The 19,891-nt window shown below is 39.1% G+C and overlaps 1 protein-coding gene across 1 annotated transcript; it reads left to right on the top strand.

Moving 5' to 3' along the window:
• The first annotated feature begins 524 nt into the window (after positions 1–524).
• Positions 525–18,458, top strand: NEK2 (NIMA related kinase 2). The gene is made up of 8 exons (XM_044005602.1): positions 525–699; positions 3,879–4,096; positions 6,102–6,342; positions 7,627–7,709; positions 8,745–8,871; positions 10,789–11,008; positions 13,389–13,514; positions 17,391–18,458. The coding sequence occupies exons 1-8, from the start codon at positions 604–606 to the stop codon at positions 17,615–17,617; spliced, it is 1,338 nt and encodes a 445-aa protein (XP_043861537.1). The 5' UTR covers positions 525–603; the 3' UTR covers positions 17,618–18,458.
• The last annotated feature ends 1,433 nt before the right edge of the window (positions 18,459–19,891 follow it).

Genomic DNA, 19,891 nt, shown 5'->3' with positions numbered 1-19,891 from the left:
CACAGTGTGAACGTCCCTCTCATTCCCTAAACCAAACGTCTACCTTTGTCTTTAGCACTTCAGATCAAAGACTGCCGGGGTTTCACAGTCCTTATTCAGCTCAGCTCAGGGGCACCCTTCTTCCCCTTCCCCACCCCGCCCCTCCTCCAGCCTATCACCACAGCCACACCCACGGCAGTTAAGCCTAGCTTGGAGGGAGGGCGGTGTGCAGCAGCGAAATGGGCAGTGTGCAGAGGTCAGAGGGCAGTGTGCAGAGGGCAGACCCGAGGAAAACTGAGCGCAGGAGGCCTGGGTCGCGGTGGATCCGCCTAGAGCCGCTTGTGCGCCCCGCCCCTTAGCTTGACCCCGCCCCCAGAGCTTTGGAAATTGACGCAGACGGCGACGCCGTTGCTTAGCGACTCCCCTTTTCCCGAGATGCCAAAGTTGTTATTTCGCCCCTGTCCAATCAGGGAGGTGGAGCGGCGGGCCGCCAGCCAATAAGCAGCGAGGAAAGACCCGCGACGGTTAAACGGCACTGGAGGACCTTGTGGCCTCCTCTCTGGCTCAGACTGGTGTCAGCCTTGCGTTTCTGGGCCGGTTTTCGGCGGCGGCCGAGCCAGAGCGATGCCTTCTCGAGTGGAGGACTACGAGGTGCTCCTCACCATTGGTACCGGCTCTTATGGCCGCTGCCAAAAGATACGGAGAAAGAGCGACGGCAAGGTGAGAGCGCCTCCTCCTGAGCCCAGCCCCGGGCCCGCCGCCGTTGAGTGCGTGGCCTCCCCCGCCCCCTGCCCTGGGGGAAGGAAGGGGAACCGCCCCCTCCTCTCCCCTCCTCCCCAGCTGCGGGGCCTGCCTGCCTAGAGCCAGGAAAAACCCACCCCTCTCCCCTTGGCCTCCTCTGTGCTGGAGGAAGCTTGGAGGCCCGAGGAGCAAAACTGGAAGAAATCCGAGCTGGGGCTGCCACTGCCCGTGCTCCTCCTCCGGCCCCTGCTGTTGGCCGGACGCCGCGCTCTCGGGCTCACTTTACGGCCCCCGAGGGCAGAAACGTGCCATTTGGCATTTCTGTGTCTCCAGCCCCCGTAGTAGGGACCCGCACACAGTAGGGCCGCAGGCTTTTAGGGCTGAAAGAGACCTTAAGAGATCTACGTTAGTTCCCGCGAAGAGGGGAAGACGCTTGCCTCAACTTAGTTACACCAAGTCAGAGGAAGTTTTCCTGACTCGTTCCTTTTAAAGAAGTCTGTTTGCTGAGAGACTTGGGCTTAAACAAGCATCTGTGGAAAAAAAAACACAAAAAACTTTTATGACATATCTTTTTGAGCGCCTTCTGTATGCAGAGCAATGCTCTTTTTGGAGGGAAGTACAAAGTGTACTCGACTGGTGTCTGCCTTCATAGAACTTAGAATTATAATAAAGGAATAACATGCTTATACAAATAACTACAGTATATGTTACGTGGCTATCTCACGTGTAAACAACCTGTGAATCACTCCCTTGAAACGTAGGTCTGTCTCTGTCTCTGTTTCAGTCTCTGTCTCAGTCTTTTTAAAATTTCTGTCTCTTTGTCTCTTTCTGTCTTTCTGTTTCTTCGTCTCAGTTTGTTTCTGTTCACTTGTGTTTCTCTTTCTGCCTCTCAGCGTCTTTTTGTTTCTGTCTTTCTTATTGTTTATCTACCTCTCTGTGTCTCTGTCTCTTCCCCCTTTTTCCCTCTCCTTTCCATCTTTTTATCTTGATTATATGACTGCCCCCAGTAACAATTTTTGACCGTGGTACTAATCTCAACAAATATTTCTTGAGCACCAACTAGCCTACAAGTCAGACCATCAAGCCAACCCTATTGGTTTACAATGAAACCAATGTTCAAAGAGTTAAGGACACCAAAGTTGTACTTAGCCTTGTCAGAACTGGGTTTCAGCTCAAAACCCCTCATTCTTGAGTCCATCACTTTCCATTATTCAACAGTGCCTCCCAAATCACTTTTATGGGCCTGAGTTTTTTACCTGTAAAATGAGAACATTGGACTACGTGAGGACTTCTTAAGCTTTTTCCACTCCTGATCCCTTTTCACCCAGCTATTTTTACACAACCCTATATAGATATAGATATGGATAGATATATAAAATAGATATATATCACCTTTTACTATTGCCAAATTTTTTGCAACCCTCACATTCAGTTACATGACCCACAGTATAAGAAGCTAGAGACTAGATGATCTAGTTTATCTAGCATCAGGAGAATAGAGTGCTGGACCTAGAGTCAGGAAGACGTGAATTCATATCAGGTCTTAGACACTTGGATACCAGTGTGACCCTAGGCAAGTCACTTAACCTCTATTTGCCTCAATTCAAAAGGGGATAATAACAGCACCTACCTCCTAGGGTGGCTGTGAGGATTGAATGAGATATTTGTAAAGTGCTTAGCACAGTGCTTGACATGTAGTAGCCACTGTATAAAATGCTTGTCCCATTCCTTCCCCTTCTAGTTCTAACTCTTAAATCCTGTGATTCACATGAAATGCTTAAGTTTGGATCTCAGCTCTGGCACTTCCTGTGTTACCTTGGGCAGATCCTTTCCCCTCTTTGGACTTTAGCTCCCTCATCTGTAAAATGAAGGAGTTGATCTTCTAATCTAAACCACAACTATGTGCAAGTCTCACCATGCTTGGTAGTGGGAATACTAAGATTTTTTTTTTTTTAAGGCATGGTTTTTGCTCTCCATAACTATAAAACTTGAGTTTCAGTATGGCAAGGAAATAGGGCAGGCACAGAAGCAAGCACAGTTGAGATAAAAGATGTGACATAGTTTCTGAAATGGAATGTCATTTTCTGAATTGGGGAGTGGGCATGACCACTAGGACCGGAATTTAAGACGCCTTTTAAATCTTTATTATATTAAGTTATTGTAACTATAACTCTTTCTGTTTTACTTAGATGTTTTATAAAGATAATACGAGGGGAAGAAATTACCTGTCTTGTTACTAAGTATACTTTCTTTACTTCCTTCAACCTCTAATGTCTGAATCTCATAGCAGGGACAGTCAACAAACAGGGTTCTGCATCTGCTTCTGAATAAAACAGCTCCTGCTACTGTTGCGAACCAAAGTAATCCACTAGGGAGGAAAACTAGGTGGATGTCACTGACTCCAAATCTGTATGAGCTTTTTTCTTGGAGATTGGGAGAGAGGCGAGTCAACAAGTTAATGTGGTGTTAGCAGAATTAGCAAATTACTGGAATCATCCCAGATAGTAGTATGCTAGATTAATTGCATGTAAAACTTGAAATTGGGGGTGGGTAGTACAATAGGAAAGGCACTGAATTTAGATTCAGTGGACCTGGACCTTTGGGTGCTTGTGAGTAGTGTGTCAATCTATGTGCCCTTCAGTTTCCTCATCTATAATAATAATAGTGGTAGCTAACATTTATATAGTGCTTTAAGGTTTGTAAGACACTTTATATGTGTGTGTGTATTTATATATACAAACATAATGAAAAGGAGAACTAGATAACATAAGGTCTTTTTCATCTCTAAATTTTCATCCTGTGATCCTAAAGTAGGCAGCTATATACAGAGCAACCTGCAGGGGTTACAATATGGGGTGGGGCACTTTTATATTTTTTTTATAAATGCACATATGCTGTCAGAAAATCCCACTGGTTATGGCAGATAGATATCATTTTGTCAAGTGTTACAGTAAAGGCTAAGAGTCTCTGGTAGACAAGAACACTTCTAGACGTTGCTTGTAGTGCAAAATAGATTTCCCTGCCTAGGACTTCTATTAAAATAGGAAAGTAGAAAGTAGGGGTGGGGATAGGGGACAATAGAAGTCCCTTGATCAGCATTTTTTTATGCTACAGACTTAATATACTGAGTTGACATCTTTTGGAAATTCTTATTTTAGGTATTAGTTTGGAAAGAACTTGACTATGGCTCTATGACAGAAACTGAGAAACAAATGCTTGTTTCCGAAGTGAATTTGCTCCGTGAACTGAAACATCCAAATATTGTCCGATACTATGATCGTATTATTGATAGATCCAATACGACACTCTATATTGTAATGGAATATTGTGAAGGAGGGGATCTGGCTAGTGTTATAACGAAATGCACCAAAGAAAGGTATGTATGGTTTTCTGTATTGAATTAGAAATGGCTCTGGTTTCTGTCAAAAGATTTTGTTTTGTGACATAAGATGAACTATTTTCTCATTATTAGTAAATTCAAATCAACAAATATTTATTGAATGCCTATTATGTAAAAGGCACTGTTTATCAGGTGTTCATAAAGCTGAACAAGATGTAGACTTTTCCTTCAAGGACCTTACACTTTAAAGTAATATATGACAAATGCCTTATTCAGGAAGATCTTAGATCAATTCCAGCCTCCGACACTCTGAGCAAGTCATTTAACCTCCTTTTGCCATAATCCACTGGAGAAGGAAATGGCAAACTATTCCAGTATCTTTCCCAAGAAAGTCCCATGGACAGCATTGGTGTGCTGTGGTTCACAGGATCACAAAGAATTGGATACAGCTGAACAATTGAACAACCTCAACAATGACAAATACACCTTCTGTCTTTTACTATAACTATTACTCTAAGTAACTGCCATAATGAAGAGAAATAACAATAATAGAAATAATGATAAGAAATTAGATTTTATAAATTTATAATGAATAATAATAGAGCTAGAGTAGGTTCAAAGAAGGGAGAGATCACATTTAGTTGGAGGGGGAAAGTGGAAATCAGGAAAGGCTTCATTAAGAAGTATGACCCCTTGAAATATGGGATAGACACTGGTCAGGTGATTTCATTGGTGTGGGGAACTCCTGAATGAGGAGACCCCACCCCCTTGACAAAATGCTGTTTGCTACTTTTCTCTGTAATTCAGTTTTCTTTTCTTTTTTTGGGGGGGGGGGGATGGAGGTAGGGCAACGAGGGTTAAGTGACTTGCCCAGGGTCACACAGCTAGTAAGTGTCAAATGTCTGAGGCTGGATTTGAACTCAGGTTCTCCTGAATCCAGGGCCAGTGCTTTATCCACTGCGCCACCTAGCTGCCCCCTGTAATTCAGTTTTAAAGAGTTGCTGAGAACATTGCAAGGATAAGCAATTTAAGCCCAGCTAGTATATGTTAAGAGTCAGGTCTTGAACCTGGTTTTTCCTGGCTCTCAGCCTCTTCATCTCTCATTTCACCCTGTGTTTTCATAGGGTGAACTGAGAGATGAAGGATCTATCTAGATTTTTTTAAAAGCATGTGATAAGAACTCTTAATCACTATGTACTAGTGTTTGTAGGCCCGAGTCTTATCAAAAGGTGATTTTTTTTTCTTTCTGTTGTGATAAGTCTACCTGTTTGCTCTTGCTCCCTCACTTTCTCTGTATACATATATTTCATATATTTATATATCAGTGTTCACTTACCCTTATGAATGATCTTTATATGTGGAAAAATAGCATGGTTTTTTTTTTTTTTAAAGAGAAGGTATGGTAGTAATAGTAGAAAGACAGAGGAAGTAAAAATTTAGGCTTAGGAATTCTGAAATCTTTTGAAATTGCCCAAAGTCAGTGAAGCTTATTTAATTGAATTTGCATTTTTCATAACTTATAGGCATAATAACCTCCTCTCACTGTATATCAGCCATTGGGGCAGCTGGTGAAGTGAATAGAGCACTGGCCCTGGATTCAGGGGCACCTGAATTCAAATCTGGCCTCAGACACTTTATACTTACTACATGTGTGACCCTTGGCAAGTCACTTAACCCCCATTGCCTCAGACATCCGGGGCTGTCTCCATCATCCTGATGTATATATCTTGCCACTGGACCCAAATGGTTCTGGTGGAGAGAGTGAGGCTGGTGACTGCACAACCTTCCCTCACTTAAATCCAATTCACTGCAAGTCATGACATCACCTCCCGATGTCATGGTCCTCTTCCAAGAACAAAGGACAAACAACAACAATCACCATGAATTTTATCCGATAACTTGAGATGTAAGAACTCTTACAGCAATAATAATTATTATCATATAATGATATTATATAATAATTACATTCTTCACTTGCACTTAGTTCAGAAGCCTCAGGCTGTTTGAGATAATTTAACTTGAATTCATTTCTCTACTATAGACATTACTCAGATGAAGATTTTGTTCTTCGTGTGATGACCCAGCTGACCTTGGCGCTAAAGGAATGTCATAGACGAAGTGACGGTGGCCATACTGTGTTGCATCGGGACCTGAAGCCAGCCAATGTTTTCCTGGATAGCAAGCAAAATGTCAAGCTTGGAGACTTTGGGCTGGCTAGGATATTAAACCATGATACAAGTTTTGCAAAAACATTTGTTGGCACACCTTATTATATGTCTCCAGTAAGTGTTTCAGAATTTGAATGTCTTTGGCAACCTCTTAGATAAAGCAGTAAAGCAGTTTATTTTTCTTGCTTTCTCAATTGGAGATAAGAAGAGGAGAGGGAGATAATTCAGATCTGAAATAAACTGTAATTTTAAAAAACACTAAATGGGGGCAGCTGGGTGGCACAGTGGATAAAGCACCAACCCTGGTTTCAGGAGGACCTGAGTTCAAATCCAGCCTCAGACACTTGATACTTACTAGCTGTGTGACCCTGGGCAAGTCACTTAACTCTCATTGCCTCGCCAAAAAAAACCAAAAACTAAACTAAACTAAATAAAATTTAGGATGAAATTGGGTTTTGCTGAGTGCCTTTCACTGGCTGTGACAGGTGGTTTTAAAAGGCAATTCTACTGGCGCTGCTTGCTAAAGAGTTATAGCATATTAAGGACATGTATCTATATTCATGTTTCATAGAAAATGCTTATGATCAAACTGGTATTTTAAACATTTGTTAATTTAGTCTTTAATTAATAGATTTTCTTATGATGCCAGAATTGTAAACCACTCAATTCTTTAAGGATAAAAAAGTGGTTGTACACAGATTGGTGATGGCATCTTTGCAACGGATCAAATTCCAATTTGAAGTCCTCTTTTATAAAGAAAAATTATTTAAAGAGGGTTCTTGCCAAAGTTGAAAGCTGCCTAGTTGCTCCATTGTAATTAGAGCTGTCGTATTTCCCCCCCAGGACTACAATAAGTATTGAGAAAGTTTGTCAATTTGGTTATTGTTGTGGATTAAGGGAAAGAGCATAAATTTATGTTCCAATTTGACAATAATAGCTATTCAGATATGCAGGAGAAAGGATTATAGTATTCTGGCCTTTTTAAAACATAACCTACCTTGGAGAGAGGGTTGACTTGGATATATTAGGATAAAACAATCCCTTTAGAAAAAGCATATTAGTGGCGCAGTGGATAAAATACTGGCCCTGGATTCAGGAGGATCTGAGTTCAAATCTGGCCTCAGACACTTGACGCTTACTAGCTGTGGACCCTGGGCAAGTCACTTAGCCCCCATTGCCCCACAAAAAAATTAAAAAAGAAAAACTATAGTGCATTGAGGTTATTTTTGTTATTGAGAAAGAGTCCTGAGGGTTATCTCAAATCATTTATAGTTTGGCATTCTGTGCTTTATTGTAGTTAGCCAGGCAAATATCACATCTTGAAGGAGTTGCATTTATTTCAGAAATCAATATAAATTTATAGCAAAAATAACTTTTTCCCCAAAAAATATTTTTTAGGAACAAATGAATCGCATGTCCTATAATGAAAAGTCCGATATCTGGTCATTAGGCTGTTTGCTGTATGAATTGTGTGCCTTAATGTAAGTATGGTGAACTATTGACAGTGACCTGGTGGTCAACAGTTTTCTATTGCACATTGTGGTACAGCTTGTCCCTTTGCAAAAGGTTCATATTTTTATGTAGCTATTTGAATTATATTAAATACAGAGTATAAAAGAATCTTGTCTAAAATTGGGGTAGACAAGAACATTTATTTTTAAACCTAGTTTTAAGCTACAGTCTATAGCACTGATACTATGCTTGTTTAAACTCCTGTCATTCATGTTTCGGTCTTGAAATTTAATCAAAGGGCAAATAGGTTTGGAATTAATAGTAGTGTTGCTTTTTTATGATAGTGAAATATAGAAGGAGAAATCTGGAGCAGTAAGGTAAAGAAGAACGCCAGGGGATTTCTTTCTTTTTTTTTCCTTTCTTTTTCTTTTTCTTTTTCTTTTTTTTTTTTTGGTGGGGCAATGGGGGTTAAGTGACTTGCCCAGGGTCACATAGCTAGTAAGTGTCAAGTGTCTGAGGCTGGATTTGAACTCAGGTACTCTTGAATCCAGGGACAGTGCTTTATCCACTGGGCCACCCAGCTACCCCCCAGGGGATTTATTTCTAAGGAAAAAATTAAACATTCTTTTATATCACAGGAATGCTTGCCTGTCCCTTCTCTCCATCTTTTCCCTTTTAAATATTCTAAAGAGGGGCAGCTAGGTGTCGCAGTGGATAAAGCACCGGCCCTGGATTCAGGAGGACCTGAATTCAAATCCGACCTCAGACACTTGACACTTACTAGCTGTGTGATCCTGGGCAAGTCACTTAACCCTCATTGCTCCCAGGGGTGGGGGGGAGGGGTATTCTAAAGAAAAAGAATTAATTCATAAAATGAAACCAAACCATAATTTAGATGACTTAGTCTTTATTTTCATGTAATCACATATTGCTTTTCCTCTCTTCCTCCCTTTCCTCAAATGATTGGTGAAATTAATTGGGTAAATGATCGTACCTTATACATTTTTATGTATCTTTTTTAAAGTATTCTATGGATCTTCTTTTGAATTTTTTTTTCCTTTCAGGCCTCCTTTTACAGCTTTCAGCCAGAAAGAATTAGCCGAAAAGATCAGAGAAGGAAAATTCAGGCGAATTCCATATCGTTACTCAGATGAGTTGAATGACATTATTACCAAGATGCTAAATTTGAAGGTAAGGATGAGTGTGTTAGGATTGGACATGCTTATTTTGGTGTTTATATTATTTTTGTTTTGTTAGTAGTTTAAAAAGAAGTACTGTATATCATTGGTCTAGATATCCTTAGGAAACTAGTCTGTTATTCAAGACAAGGGAGAACATATGTAAATTTGGCAAATTAACTGGACTTTTCGGCTTGCCTGCTGTTCCTTTCCTTTTTCCTTCTGCTCTACACCCAACAGATGGCAGGTGGGAAGAGGCGGGAGCAAGAAATTTGATTCAGACTCAGTCACTCCCCTGATCTTTGCCTATCAGGGGATTTAGATCAATGTTCTGTGGAGGAGTGGGACAGGGGCCAGCACAACCTGAGTGTTGTATTCAGCCCAAGCAGAAGGGGGTAAAGAGAACAGGTATCAGGAATAATGTAAGAAAATGGATTTGGTTATATAGGGAAAATATGATTTAGGATGGGGAAAGGGATGATACATATGGTTTGAACTCAAAGGATTTAGAGTAGGAACATTAGTGAGACCCTGAGAAGTAGTAGTCAGTATAAGTAGGGGTATCTGGCGTGTCCAAGGAGAACTAGCACCTCTGGTATGAGGGCTTGCTGAGCCCTTTTCAGGGCTATTCATTCACCTTTGGTGTCCAACTCTCACTTGGGGCTCCAAGAAGCTGAAGCATGCGCAGTAGCCATACCCCAGTAAAACTGTCTCAGCAGACGGACTAAACAAGGTTGAAGATAACCAGTGGGCCTCAAACCCATCAGTGAATTAGGGGGATGTCTAGCCCAAGCATGTGAAGACGTCCCCCAGTGGAATGGGTGGATCAGAACAATACGTTGTAACAGCCATGATGGCAGCTGAAGCAGGTGCTGTGGTCAGACATGGAAGATGCCAAGGTCACCCACTGCATCCCCAGCCATCACCAGTCATCTTGACTTTGGTCCTGACACTGGACTTGGATGACTGGAAGACATTGTGAGGCTGAAAACTTTGTGCAGCTCTCCCTCACTTAATTCCACTTGACTTGCAAGTCAAGACATCACCCTGTGGATATTATTTGTTTTCCTTGAAATGAAGGATGAGCAGCATAAGTAGCAGAATTAAGATTTGAATCTGGGTCTTCTGACTCCAAATACAGTGTTCTTTGCCTGATACTCTGGAGATTATATTAATATATTATGGGTATAGCCAAGCATTTATATAGTGCTTTGAGGTTTGCAAAGTGATTTCCATATATTATGTCATTTTATCCTTACAAAGACCCTGTGAGGTAGGTACTATTATATTATCCCCACTTTATAGATGAGGAAACTGATTCTGAGAGAAATTAAATGATTTATCCAGCATCCCACAGCCAATAAGTATCTGAGGCTGGATTTAACTTGAGTCTTCCTCAAGTCCACTGTGCCATCTAGCTGCCCGTGATGTTGTCAGTGATTTAATTTTAGTAGATAAGATTAGCATCCGGGGAGGTCTTTGTGTGTTCTTTACCCAGAAAAAAGATCTGGGCAAATGGGGATTGGTGCCAGAAGTCATGCTGGTATACTTTTCTTTGTCTAACTCCTGTGCCATCCCTCAACAAGGAAAAATCAAGAGTGTATCCAGATTAGACAACTTTTATTATAAATAAGCACTGTTCTCACAATTCATGTGACGATTACAAGGCAAGGAAAATAACCACCCCAGATTGTTAAACTGCTGTAGAGTGTGCACACGTGTCATGGTGAAGAAAAGGGGACATCTACCTTACTGAAGTACATCAGAGGACTGACCTCATCATCACTAGTTTATTTTTTTCTTCTTAGATGTTCAAGGCCTATAAATAAAGCAATGCCTATCTTACTTTAGAATGAACTCTGACTTCTTGATGTAACTCCTCAGAGAAATTTTGTCATGATTATTATTTGTATGTTTGACATTTTTCAAGGATTACTGTCGACCATCTGTGGAAGAAATTTTGGAAAACTCTCTGATAGCAGACTTGGTAGCTGAAGAGCAAAGAAAAAATCCTGAGAGGAGAGGACGACGATCGGGAGAGCCAGAAAAGCTGCAGAATTCGGGCCCTGCAGTGACTGAACTGAGACTAAAGGAGCTACAGTTGCAGGAGAGAGAGAAGGCCATCAAAGCAAGAGAAGAAAGGCTAGAACGTAGGAAATAGTATTCATTTCAAAGGGGGAAAGAATGGGAGAATTGAACACTTGGAGTTCCCCAAAGTATTTATGCAAATATATCAACATTTTATCTTTCTTTAGGGCTAACTTCATATTTTTATTTATTTATTTTTTGGTGGGGCAGTGAGGGTAAAGTGACTTGCCCAGGGTCACACAGCTAGTAAGTGTCAAGTGTCTGAGGCTGGATTTGAACTCAGGTCCTCCTGAATCCAGGGCTGGCGCTTTATCCACTGCGCCACCTAGCTGCCCCCTAGGGCTAACTTCTTATCTTCAGCCATGACATTAGTTACCAACTATAACTATTTCACTTCAGTAAAGGGAGAAAAGCCCACTCCTTACCACTCACTTTCCACCAAATATTTCCATCATAAATAACTTCCTTGGTGTTCCCCATTCCCTATTTAAAAAAAAATCAGTCTTGGCTTGTTAAGATGGCTATTTTTTCTTACCATTACAGTAATAAAATTCTGTGGTGTTATGGTGTTAAGTCAACTCAGATAACAGGAGATGAATAAGTATCTACAACATGTCCTTACACTTAGTAAAACCCCTGTTCACAGACTTAGGGCTAATATATTATGTTATCTTAAATTAATGATGAATGAAAAGAGCAGTTAAATTCCTACTGAAAAATATTTTGCTTGTTTGTTTAGATGATAAGGATAAAAAGAATTCTGAACCTTTTTAAAAAGTTTGATGTTGGGGCAGCTAGATGGCACAGTGGATAGAGCACCGGCCCTGGAGTCAGGAGTACCTGAGTTCAAATCTGGCCTCAGACACTTAACACTTACTAGCTGTGTGACCCTGGGCAAGTCACTTAACCCCAATTGCCTCACTAAAAAAAAAATAAATAAATAAATAAAATAAATAAAAAGTTTGATGTTGCTAGAATGGAATCACTGTTCCTCTTAGTTCATACTTCTCAGTTGGCTTTATATGGATAATTTATCCATCTTAAACAGGGGTTTCTACTAAGGTTTTCAAATATAAATGGACTAGAAATGAGGGTGTTTCTTAAGTTGAATTCTGGATCTGAAAAATGTATAGGTTTGTAATGTTGCTATAGGCTATGCACATGGCTAGTTTGACCTTCTTTCCAGCCTTTTTACCCTAATGTTCAAAAAATAGGAACACTACTATCATGTCTATTAGTGTTTTTAGGTAACATTTACCTGTTTGCTTTCCCAAAGTTTTAAAATGGTAAAAATTGACACTATTTTTCTGGGAATTTAAAAGTGGTCTAATTTGATAGAGGATAGCCACATCTTTTTCCTCCTCTTCCCCACCAAAATAAGTAGATTCTTAAAGAATAAAGCTTGTACTTAAAATTTTTTCTCTTTCTAATACTTCTGACTTCTTGTTGCCATTGAAATCAAGATGTTTCTTTACTTCTATGCCAAATTTGAATAATAGTCCCTGGTACTAAGGATTCTAGTAGAAGCTGCTCTATGGTAATTGTGGTTTCCTGTTATTTGAGGGTATCATCAATTTAAGCAGTTGGCTTTATGTGTTACGCCAGGGTATCATCACTGAGAATGAAATGTTTCCTGGTTCTTTTAGGAATGAAAAGAGGATGTTCATTTTTCATTGATCTAAAATATAGTTCTTTTAACTCAATATGAGTAAACAATGAAATTAACCCTTGGTTGCCAAAATCTTTATAGTAAAGCCTTGTGAACTTAAAACATAGTTTTATAAAGTTTCAATTGGAGGTATAGACTTTTGGAGGGGGCGGGGCAATGAGGGTTAAGTGACTTGCCCAGGGTCACACAGCTAGTAAGTGTCAAGTGTCTGAGGCCAGATTTGAACTTAGGTCCTCCTGAATCCAGGGCCAGTGCTTTATCCACTGTGCCACCTAGCTGCCCTGAGGTTAGACTTTTTAACAAAGAGGTTATAGACTTCTCTTAAATCATGAAAAGGCATGAAATGAGTTCTGTACAGTTTGATTTGATGCTTTGGGCTAAATGGTTGCACATTCCTGGGTTTTGTTTTGTTTTGTTGAGAGGGTGACAGCTAGATGACACAGGAGAGACAGAATGTTAGGCTTGGAATCAGTAAGACCTGAGTTCAAACGCACATTAGTTTTGTGATGTGGACAAGTCATTACCTTATGTTTGCCTCAATTTCCTCATCTGAAAATGGAAATATAACACCTACCTTGCAGGGTTGTTGTGAGTATTAAAGCCCTTAGCACAATGCCTGGCCACAGCAGGTGCTAAGTACACGCTCATTCCTATTCCTTCCACTTGCCCTGCTCCTCTTCCTCCAATGCCAGTGACAAAAAGATTGACAGTTATACAATGTACAATATGCCTTTGGTAACCTTTGGGCCTTTTTGTTTGTTTGTTTTTAAAAGAGAAGGAACGTGAACTTTGTGTTCGGGAGAGACTTGCAGAAGACAAACTCATCAGAGCTGAAAATTTATTGAAAAATTACAACCTGTTAAAGGAACAGAAGGTCTTGGCATTGGCAAATTGCCCAGGTATGAGATTTAAATTGAAACCATTATGCCCAATAACCACAAACTTGTGCTATTGTGAAGATGCTTTTAATAGTCCATGTGCTGTACAGAGTCCCAGCTTCCAGAATAAATTTTCAAAATTTTATTGAGCTACATTTTGTAATTGAAATAGGATCCTGTAATGGCAGAATCTGGTTCAGTGACTTTCCCCATCATCCAAGGGGTCGTGGGATATAGTGGTCTCAGTTTTTATGTATCAGATTAAATGATCTGGGCTTTTTTTCCCATTCATTTTGTTAAATGGAAAATGTACATTTGTTGTAACATTAAGATTTGCCTTTTAAATGAATTTTTGAAACTTCATAGGTTTAATTTCCTTTTTTATGAATCAGAACTTAAAGATGCTGACAACATAAGTGCTGCTGAAAATTAGACCCTAAATTTTGCATAGAAGGTCTGACTTTTTCCCTTCTTTAAAGGTATATGTAACTAACTGGGTAGAGTAGATCAGCATTTTTCAGACCTGGCTAAGGCCTACTCTAAGTTGAGGTATAATATATTTATTTGCCAAAGAATGTATTATATACCATGAGTACCAGTTGCCTCTTTTTTCCCCATTAGTCTCTTCTGTATAGGAAATGTTATTTTTTGTTGACTTTTCTTTGTACATTTCCTGCCATGTCCTTTGGCTTTAATGAGACTTGTGATTATAATATGCATTATTGTGTCACCTTCTGACTTGTTCCTCCATTTCTTTAGAAGCCCCAATCCTAATTTGATTATGATCTGTGAAGACACAGGGAGCTCCTTCATATAGTTCAATGAGAACATAAATTGTTGACCACTGTCCACCCATCTTATCTCAATATGTATTTGGGAGGAGCAGGTTGTGAAACCATCAGTTCTCTGTTTCGTTGATTCTGTGATTTTAAAAAACAATTTCCAATAAAGTACAATGGAAAATTGTTCTTACTATGTCTCTCTTCCCTGAACTATTCAAGATAATCTATTATGAATAAATTATTTTCTGAATTCTTTAGAAGCCTGATTTTAGACCAGATCAGTGCCCCAAGACATAGTATTTATAGATTGAACTTACAAAGAATGTACTAACAGAATTTGATATGGTGTTTTCCAGTTGGAGATTCATGAATCAAATAAGGCGGCTTCTAAGATTACATGACTCTAAAACCCCAAAATGAGAATCAAAACTAGAATCTTCCAAGGATTTAATGTCATATACTATAAGGGCCTCCCCCCATCCATAGTATGTGATTACATTTGGTGCTTTAGGGTTTGCAAAAAAAATTTTCATTCAGTGTCACAACAAAACAGTGAGGTAGGTGCTACAGGTATTATTGCCATATTACAGATGAGGAAACTGAGCCTCAACTTAAGTCACACAAAGAGAGTCACAATTAGTAAGTGTTAAAGGTAGAATTTAAACCTAAGTCATCCTGATTCCAAATCCACCACTCTCTCCATACCACAATTCAGCTTTTTTCAGTACTTTGTCTTTTAGTACTTTCCGACAGTCAAATTAATTCCTGACATTTTTAGCAGCCAACTTTCCAAAACACATTTGGTGTATAGACGTAATTAGGGTTGCATTATCTAAATTAATAAAAATTGTGTCCATTTTAACATTTTGTTATTTTTGCATTTTATGTGTCAAATCTACATCAAAGCACAATTTGATGTCTCACAGAACATTGTGGGGAAAGTTTTGTTCCCTGCCTGAGCCAAAGGATGCTTGTTTACATATTCTTTTTTTCTTTCTGGTGTACTCTTCATTTTCCCATACCTGCCCTACCTCCAAAAGTTATCTTAATCCATTTTTCTCATATCAAAGGGAAAGAACCCTCAGTTCTCTATTAATACTAGAACATTCATTTGATTTATTTATTTTTAGTGAGGCAGTTGAGGTTAAGTGACTTGCCCAGGTTCACACAGCTAGTAAGTGTTAAGTGTCTGAGGCTGGATTTGAACTCAGGTACTACTGACTCCAGGGCCGGTGCTCTATCCACTGCACCACCTAGCTGGCCCCTAGAACATTCATTTCAGAAAGAAATTATTGAGTTGATTATATTAAATGACTTCAGTATCCCAGTGGGAATTGTCCTCCTCTTAGAACAAACTTGAAATTAGCACTAAACGATGTGGCCACCATGTATGAGCTCAGAGGACTTTGTAGAAGAAACCTGGCTAGAGCATCTTCCAGTTTGTCTGGCCTTGTGTGTTATATAGTGCCTAAACTTTTGAGGAGTTTGAGGCATCTCATAGGCCATATTGATATCTCTTTAATCAGAAATTTGAGAGAAACAATATTACTTGTAGGCATTTTGAATCACTATCCATGGGGCACACTAGCAATTTCAAACATATTACGGTTTTGTTATATTGTGCCAATAGGGTATGATATATTATAGGATGTAATATGAAAAATATTTTATGACCTGAAGATTTGCCCTGTTCATCTCATCTCTACCCAGTAGGGACTTTTCCTCCCTGAATATTAAATAATATAATTAAAGAATTGAGCACCTACTGTTTATGCCCAGCAAGGTCCTGGGAATACAAAGATAAACATAACAGTTACTATTGGTATTAAGGAAACAGAATATAAAGAAACAGACCTGTGTCTGAACAAAAGAAAAAGAGAAGTCATTATGTTTGTCTTTATTTTATTCCTTTCTCTTTCAAACAATGTGGTCTTAAAATGTTTAATGCTATGCTCTTCTTTTGAAGAGAGACCTCTGTCTTTATGCATATTAATTCCATTTAATGAATTACTACTTGCTCTGTCCAAGCCACAGTTTCCTATAAAAATTGTTTGTTGTCACTTAAATGAACAATAAAACATTTTTGTAATAATGGGGGAAACAATCAAATTCATTAAAAAAAATGAGTAAGCATTCATTAAGTAAAAAGTGGGAAGAGCTACAAGAAGAGTACTCCTGCCAGAATCAGGTGGATATAATGATGGTTATTCCATTTTTCATGTGACAAGCTAATTTTCTCTTCTTTCTCAGTGTACCTTTCTGTTTTGTGCTTGTTCCACAATGAATTTATTTAGGAGCAAACAGTAAGCTTTTTTTTTTTTTTGGTGATGCAATTGGGGTTAAGTGACTTGCCCAGGGTCATACAGCTTGTGTCAAGGATCTGAGGCTAGATTTGAACTCAGGTCCTCCTGAATCCAGGGCTGGTACTCTATCTACTGTGCCACCTAGCTGCCCCAAACAGTAAGCTTTTTATGCATCAAGGGCTTAGATGTCTTTCTCTGAAAAGACCTAAGGTAAAATACTATTTGTAATAAAGAGGTTATCACTTTGCTGTTCTAAAAATGCATTTATATGGCACCTATAGTAGATTCGAGCAATATTTAAAAATAAACTATAAATAAAAAGACAGGTGATTGTTTTTTGTTTGTTTGTTTGTTTTTTAGTGAGGCAATTGGAGTTAAGTGACTTGCCCAGGGTCACACAGCTAGTAAGTGTTAAGTGTCTGAGGCCGGATTTGAACTCAGGTACTCCTGACTCCAGGGCCGGTGCTCTATCCACTGCGCCACCTAGCTGCCCCCGTGATTGTTTTTAAGATGAGGCAATGAACCATGCTTGTTTTATCTTGATTTCAGGAGTTAGATTTTTTTTAACTAAATAAACTTAAAATTCAGTTCCTAAAACCTGCCAAATAATGGAAAGAAAACTATGTTTTTCTCATTTTGTGTTTCCTAGTATTCTAGTATTTATTCTGTAGTTTTATGAATTAAAAGCCTTGGTTTTTTCCTTGAAAATCCTGACTGGCATCTATCACTTGGGAGAATAAAGTTGAAAAAAGTCAAATCAGTGTGAATTTCCTTTTTAGGTAACTCAAAAACTATTTTCTTCTTTTCTTAAGAGCCACTTGTTTTCCCCTCATCTCTAACCAAGAAGAAAGTTCACTTCAGTGGGGAAAGCAAAGAGAATGCGTTGAGTGGTGAGAACTCCGAGAATTATCCCACTAACAAGTCTAAGAGCAGAGACTTGAAGAAGAGACTCTATGCTGCTCAACTGCGTGCTCAAGCCCTGTCAGAGCTGGAAAAAAACTACCAGCTGAAAAGCAGACAGATTCTGGGCATGCGCTGATTAACACTGCCGAAGACTACAGTATTTGAGGTTATGGCCATCTTAGAGATTGATATTCAACTGCTGTGCCTTTGATATAATTGGTTCTGTGAGCCATGTCCTTATTTTTCATATCAAAACACTTGGGAGATGTTTTTGGTATTCTTCAGGCTTTTGAAAACTAGTAGCTAAGAACAACATAGAGAAATAACACTTGCTTTGATTGAATTTTGAATCCTATGTACACAACAAAAATAAGTTTTTCAGATAGCTTTGATGATAAGTGCATTTCTAAACCTTAAACAGAAAATAATGTTAAGAGAAAGTGAAAAGTTTTATGAGTTTAATTTGCCCAAGGAGGAGCTCTTATTTAGATTATGTGTGCATGGAAGGGCTATTTTACCCTGATCTCAATTTCCTGAAGAATGTAATGAGGATTGTGAAATGTAGCTAGTGAGAAAAACTTGAGAACTCGATTCTGCTTTTATAAATGGGTCACTGACTACATTGTGTGTTATCCAAAACCTCCCTTTGTTTTTAAAAAGTGGGAGTTCTTTGTACGTAGGTCCTACACAGGTTATATATCCTATAAATTCTGTACCTTTAAACTATAGAGTTCTGCAATTTCTCTCTGACTTTGTATATATCTTGCAGCAAAGAAAAGAGCTGTTTTCTACCCATCCTCTTCATCACTAAATAAAGTGTTCTGGAGTTTTCTTATTTTTGAAAGCCTCTCATTTATTTGATACTTCAAATAAAGGAGGATATATTTAGGATTCAGAAGTTGTATAGTCTAGGGTGGAGGTGTCAAACATGCAGCCCACAACCATCTGTAACTCGCAACACTGAAGTATGACCTGAACCAGCTTAAAATGTAATTGGGGGGGGGGGGGCGGGGAGAGGCCTTTAACAAAATAAACAAAAATACAATAAAGCATCAATAATGTTAATGTGTGGTTTTCCAAATCAGCATATTGCAGGGATCCTTATGTGTGGTTTAGTGTCCCTTCTCCCCCCATTTCTATTTGATTTTGATACCACTGGTTTGGGGGATAGCATATTTAGCTGACAGACAAGAAGGATAGCCACTTAGAAGAAAGAAAGGGAAACCAGCTTCCATGGCCACCATCTTCAAAAGCATTTTGGCAGCTTAAATCTGCTTAAGATAGTTGTAAAAAAAAAATTTTTAGCAGTCATAATCCCTGCTCTCAGAGAACTTACATTCTAGATAATGGTGCTGTCCATCATAAATACATAGTCGACGATATGCTAAAAGAACACATTAAATAGTGACTGACTTGTTTTGAGTGATAACCACCTGAAGATGGCACTGCTGTTCTATTAACTGGAAGTATGCACACTGTTAAGATTTTTTTTGTTTTGTTTTCACCTAAGGAAGTTGAGAATTCAAGACCTGGAAAGTCCCACCTGTATCCAGGTAGAAAAGGTAGTGGTGGATGTTTACTTGATTCTTAAAACATCCACAAAGAACGAGAGAATTCTGCTCTTGGAGGAGCTGTGCTGTTAGGAGGACATATCTATGGCTAGCCTAATTTCTTTATGCTATACTTTTTAAAGTCCATTTCCCCTACTTCTGAAAGAAGATGGAAAATATCCAGTTATCATAACAATACAAATGAATCTCATCAGTCTGGGGGACCTCCAAGTATGGGAACCCTTCCAATGTAGATTGAAATTCATTTATGGCTTAAAAAAAGAATATGGAGGAGCTATCTACTCACAGAGTTTTAGTGACTTACCCATGATCATACAAGCTAGTGACACAGGATATGAACACAGTTCTTCCAGACATCAAACCCAGCACTTGATCCATTATGTCACATGATCTTGTAATGCTCTGAAATTTCATCCTTTTAATAACCCAGTAAACTACACTGTTTACACAGTGGTGTATATAGAAGACCTCGATATTAAATTTCTTCTGAGATTAGACAAGAGAATGTCATAAATCTTTTCGTCCTCATATACTCTTTTTTTTTTTTTGAGGCAATTGGGGTTAAATGACTTGCCCAGTCATGGCTAGTAAATGTCTGAGGCTGGATTTGAACTCAGGTCCTAACTCCAGAGCCAGTGCACTATCCATTGCACCACCCTTTCTTATACGTTCTTAAAAATATTAATTGTCTCAGGACCGTGTCACAGACAGAGCTATTAATCGTTGGAATATGAAAAGAACGAGGAGAGGACCCTGCTTCTTAGTTCCCATTGCTGAGTGTCTATTAACCGTTGCAAGGAAAGCCTCAGATTTTCTCTGTAAAACTGGAACTGTGTGTC

This window comes from Dromiciops gliroides, chromosome 4 (genome assembly GCF_019393635.1).
Source record: "Dromiciops gliroides isolate mDroGli1 chromosome 4, mDroGli1.pri, whole genome shotgun sequence".
NCBI classification, from domain to species: Eukaryota; Metazoa; Chordata; class Mammalia; order Microbiotheria; family Microbiotheriidae; genus Dromiciops; species Dromiciops gliroides.
This window is presented reverse-complemented; position numbering and strand designations above follow the sequence as displayed.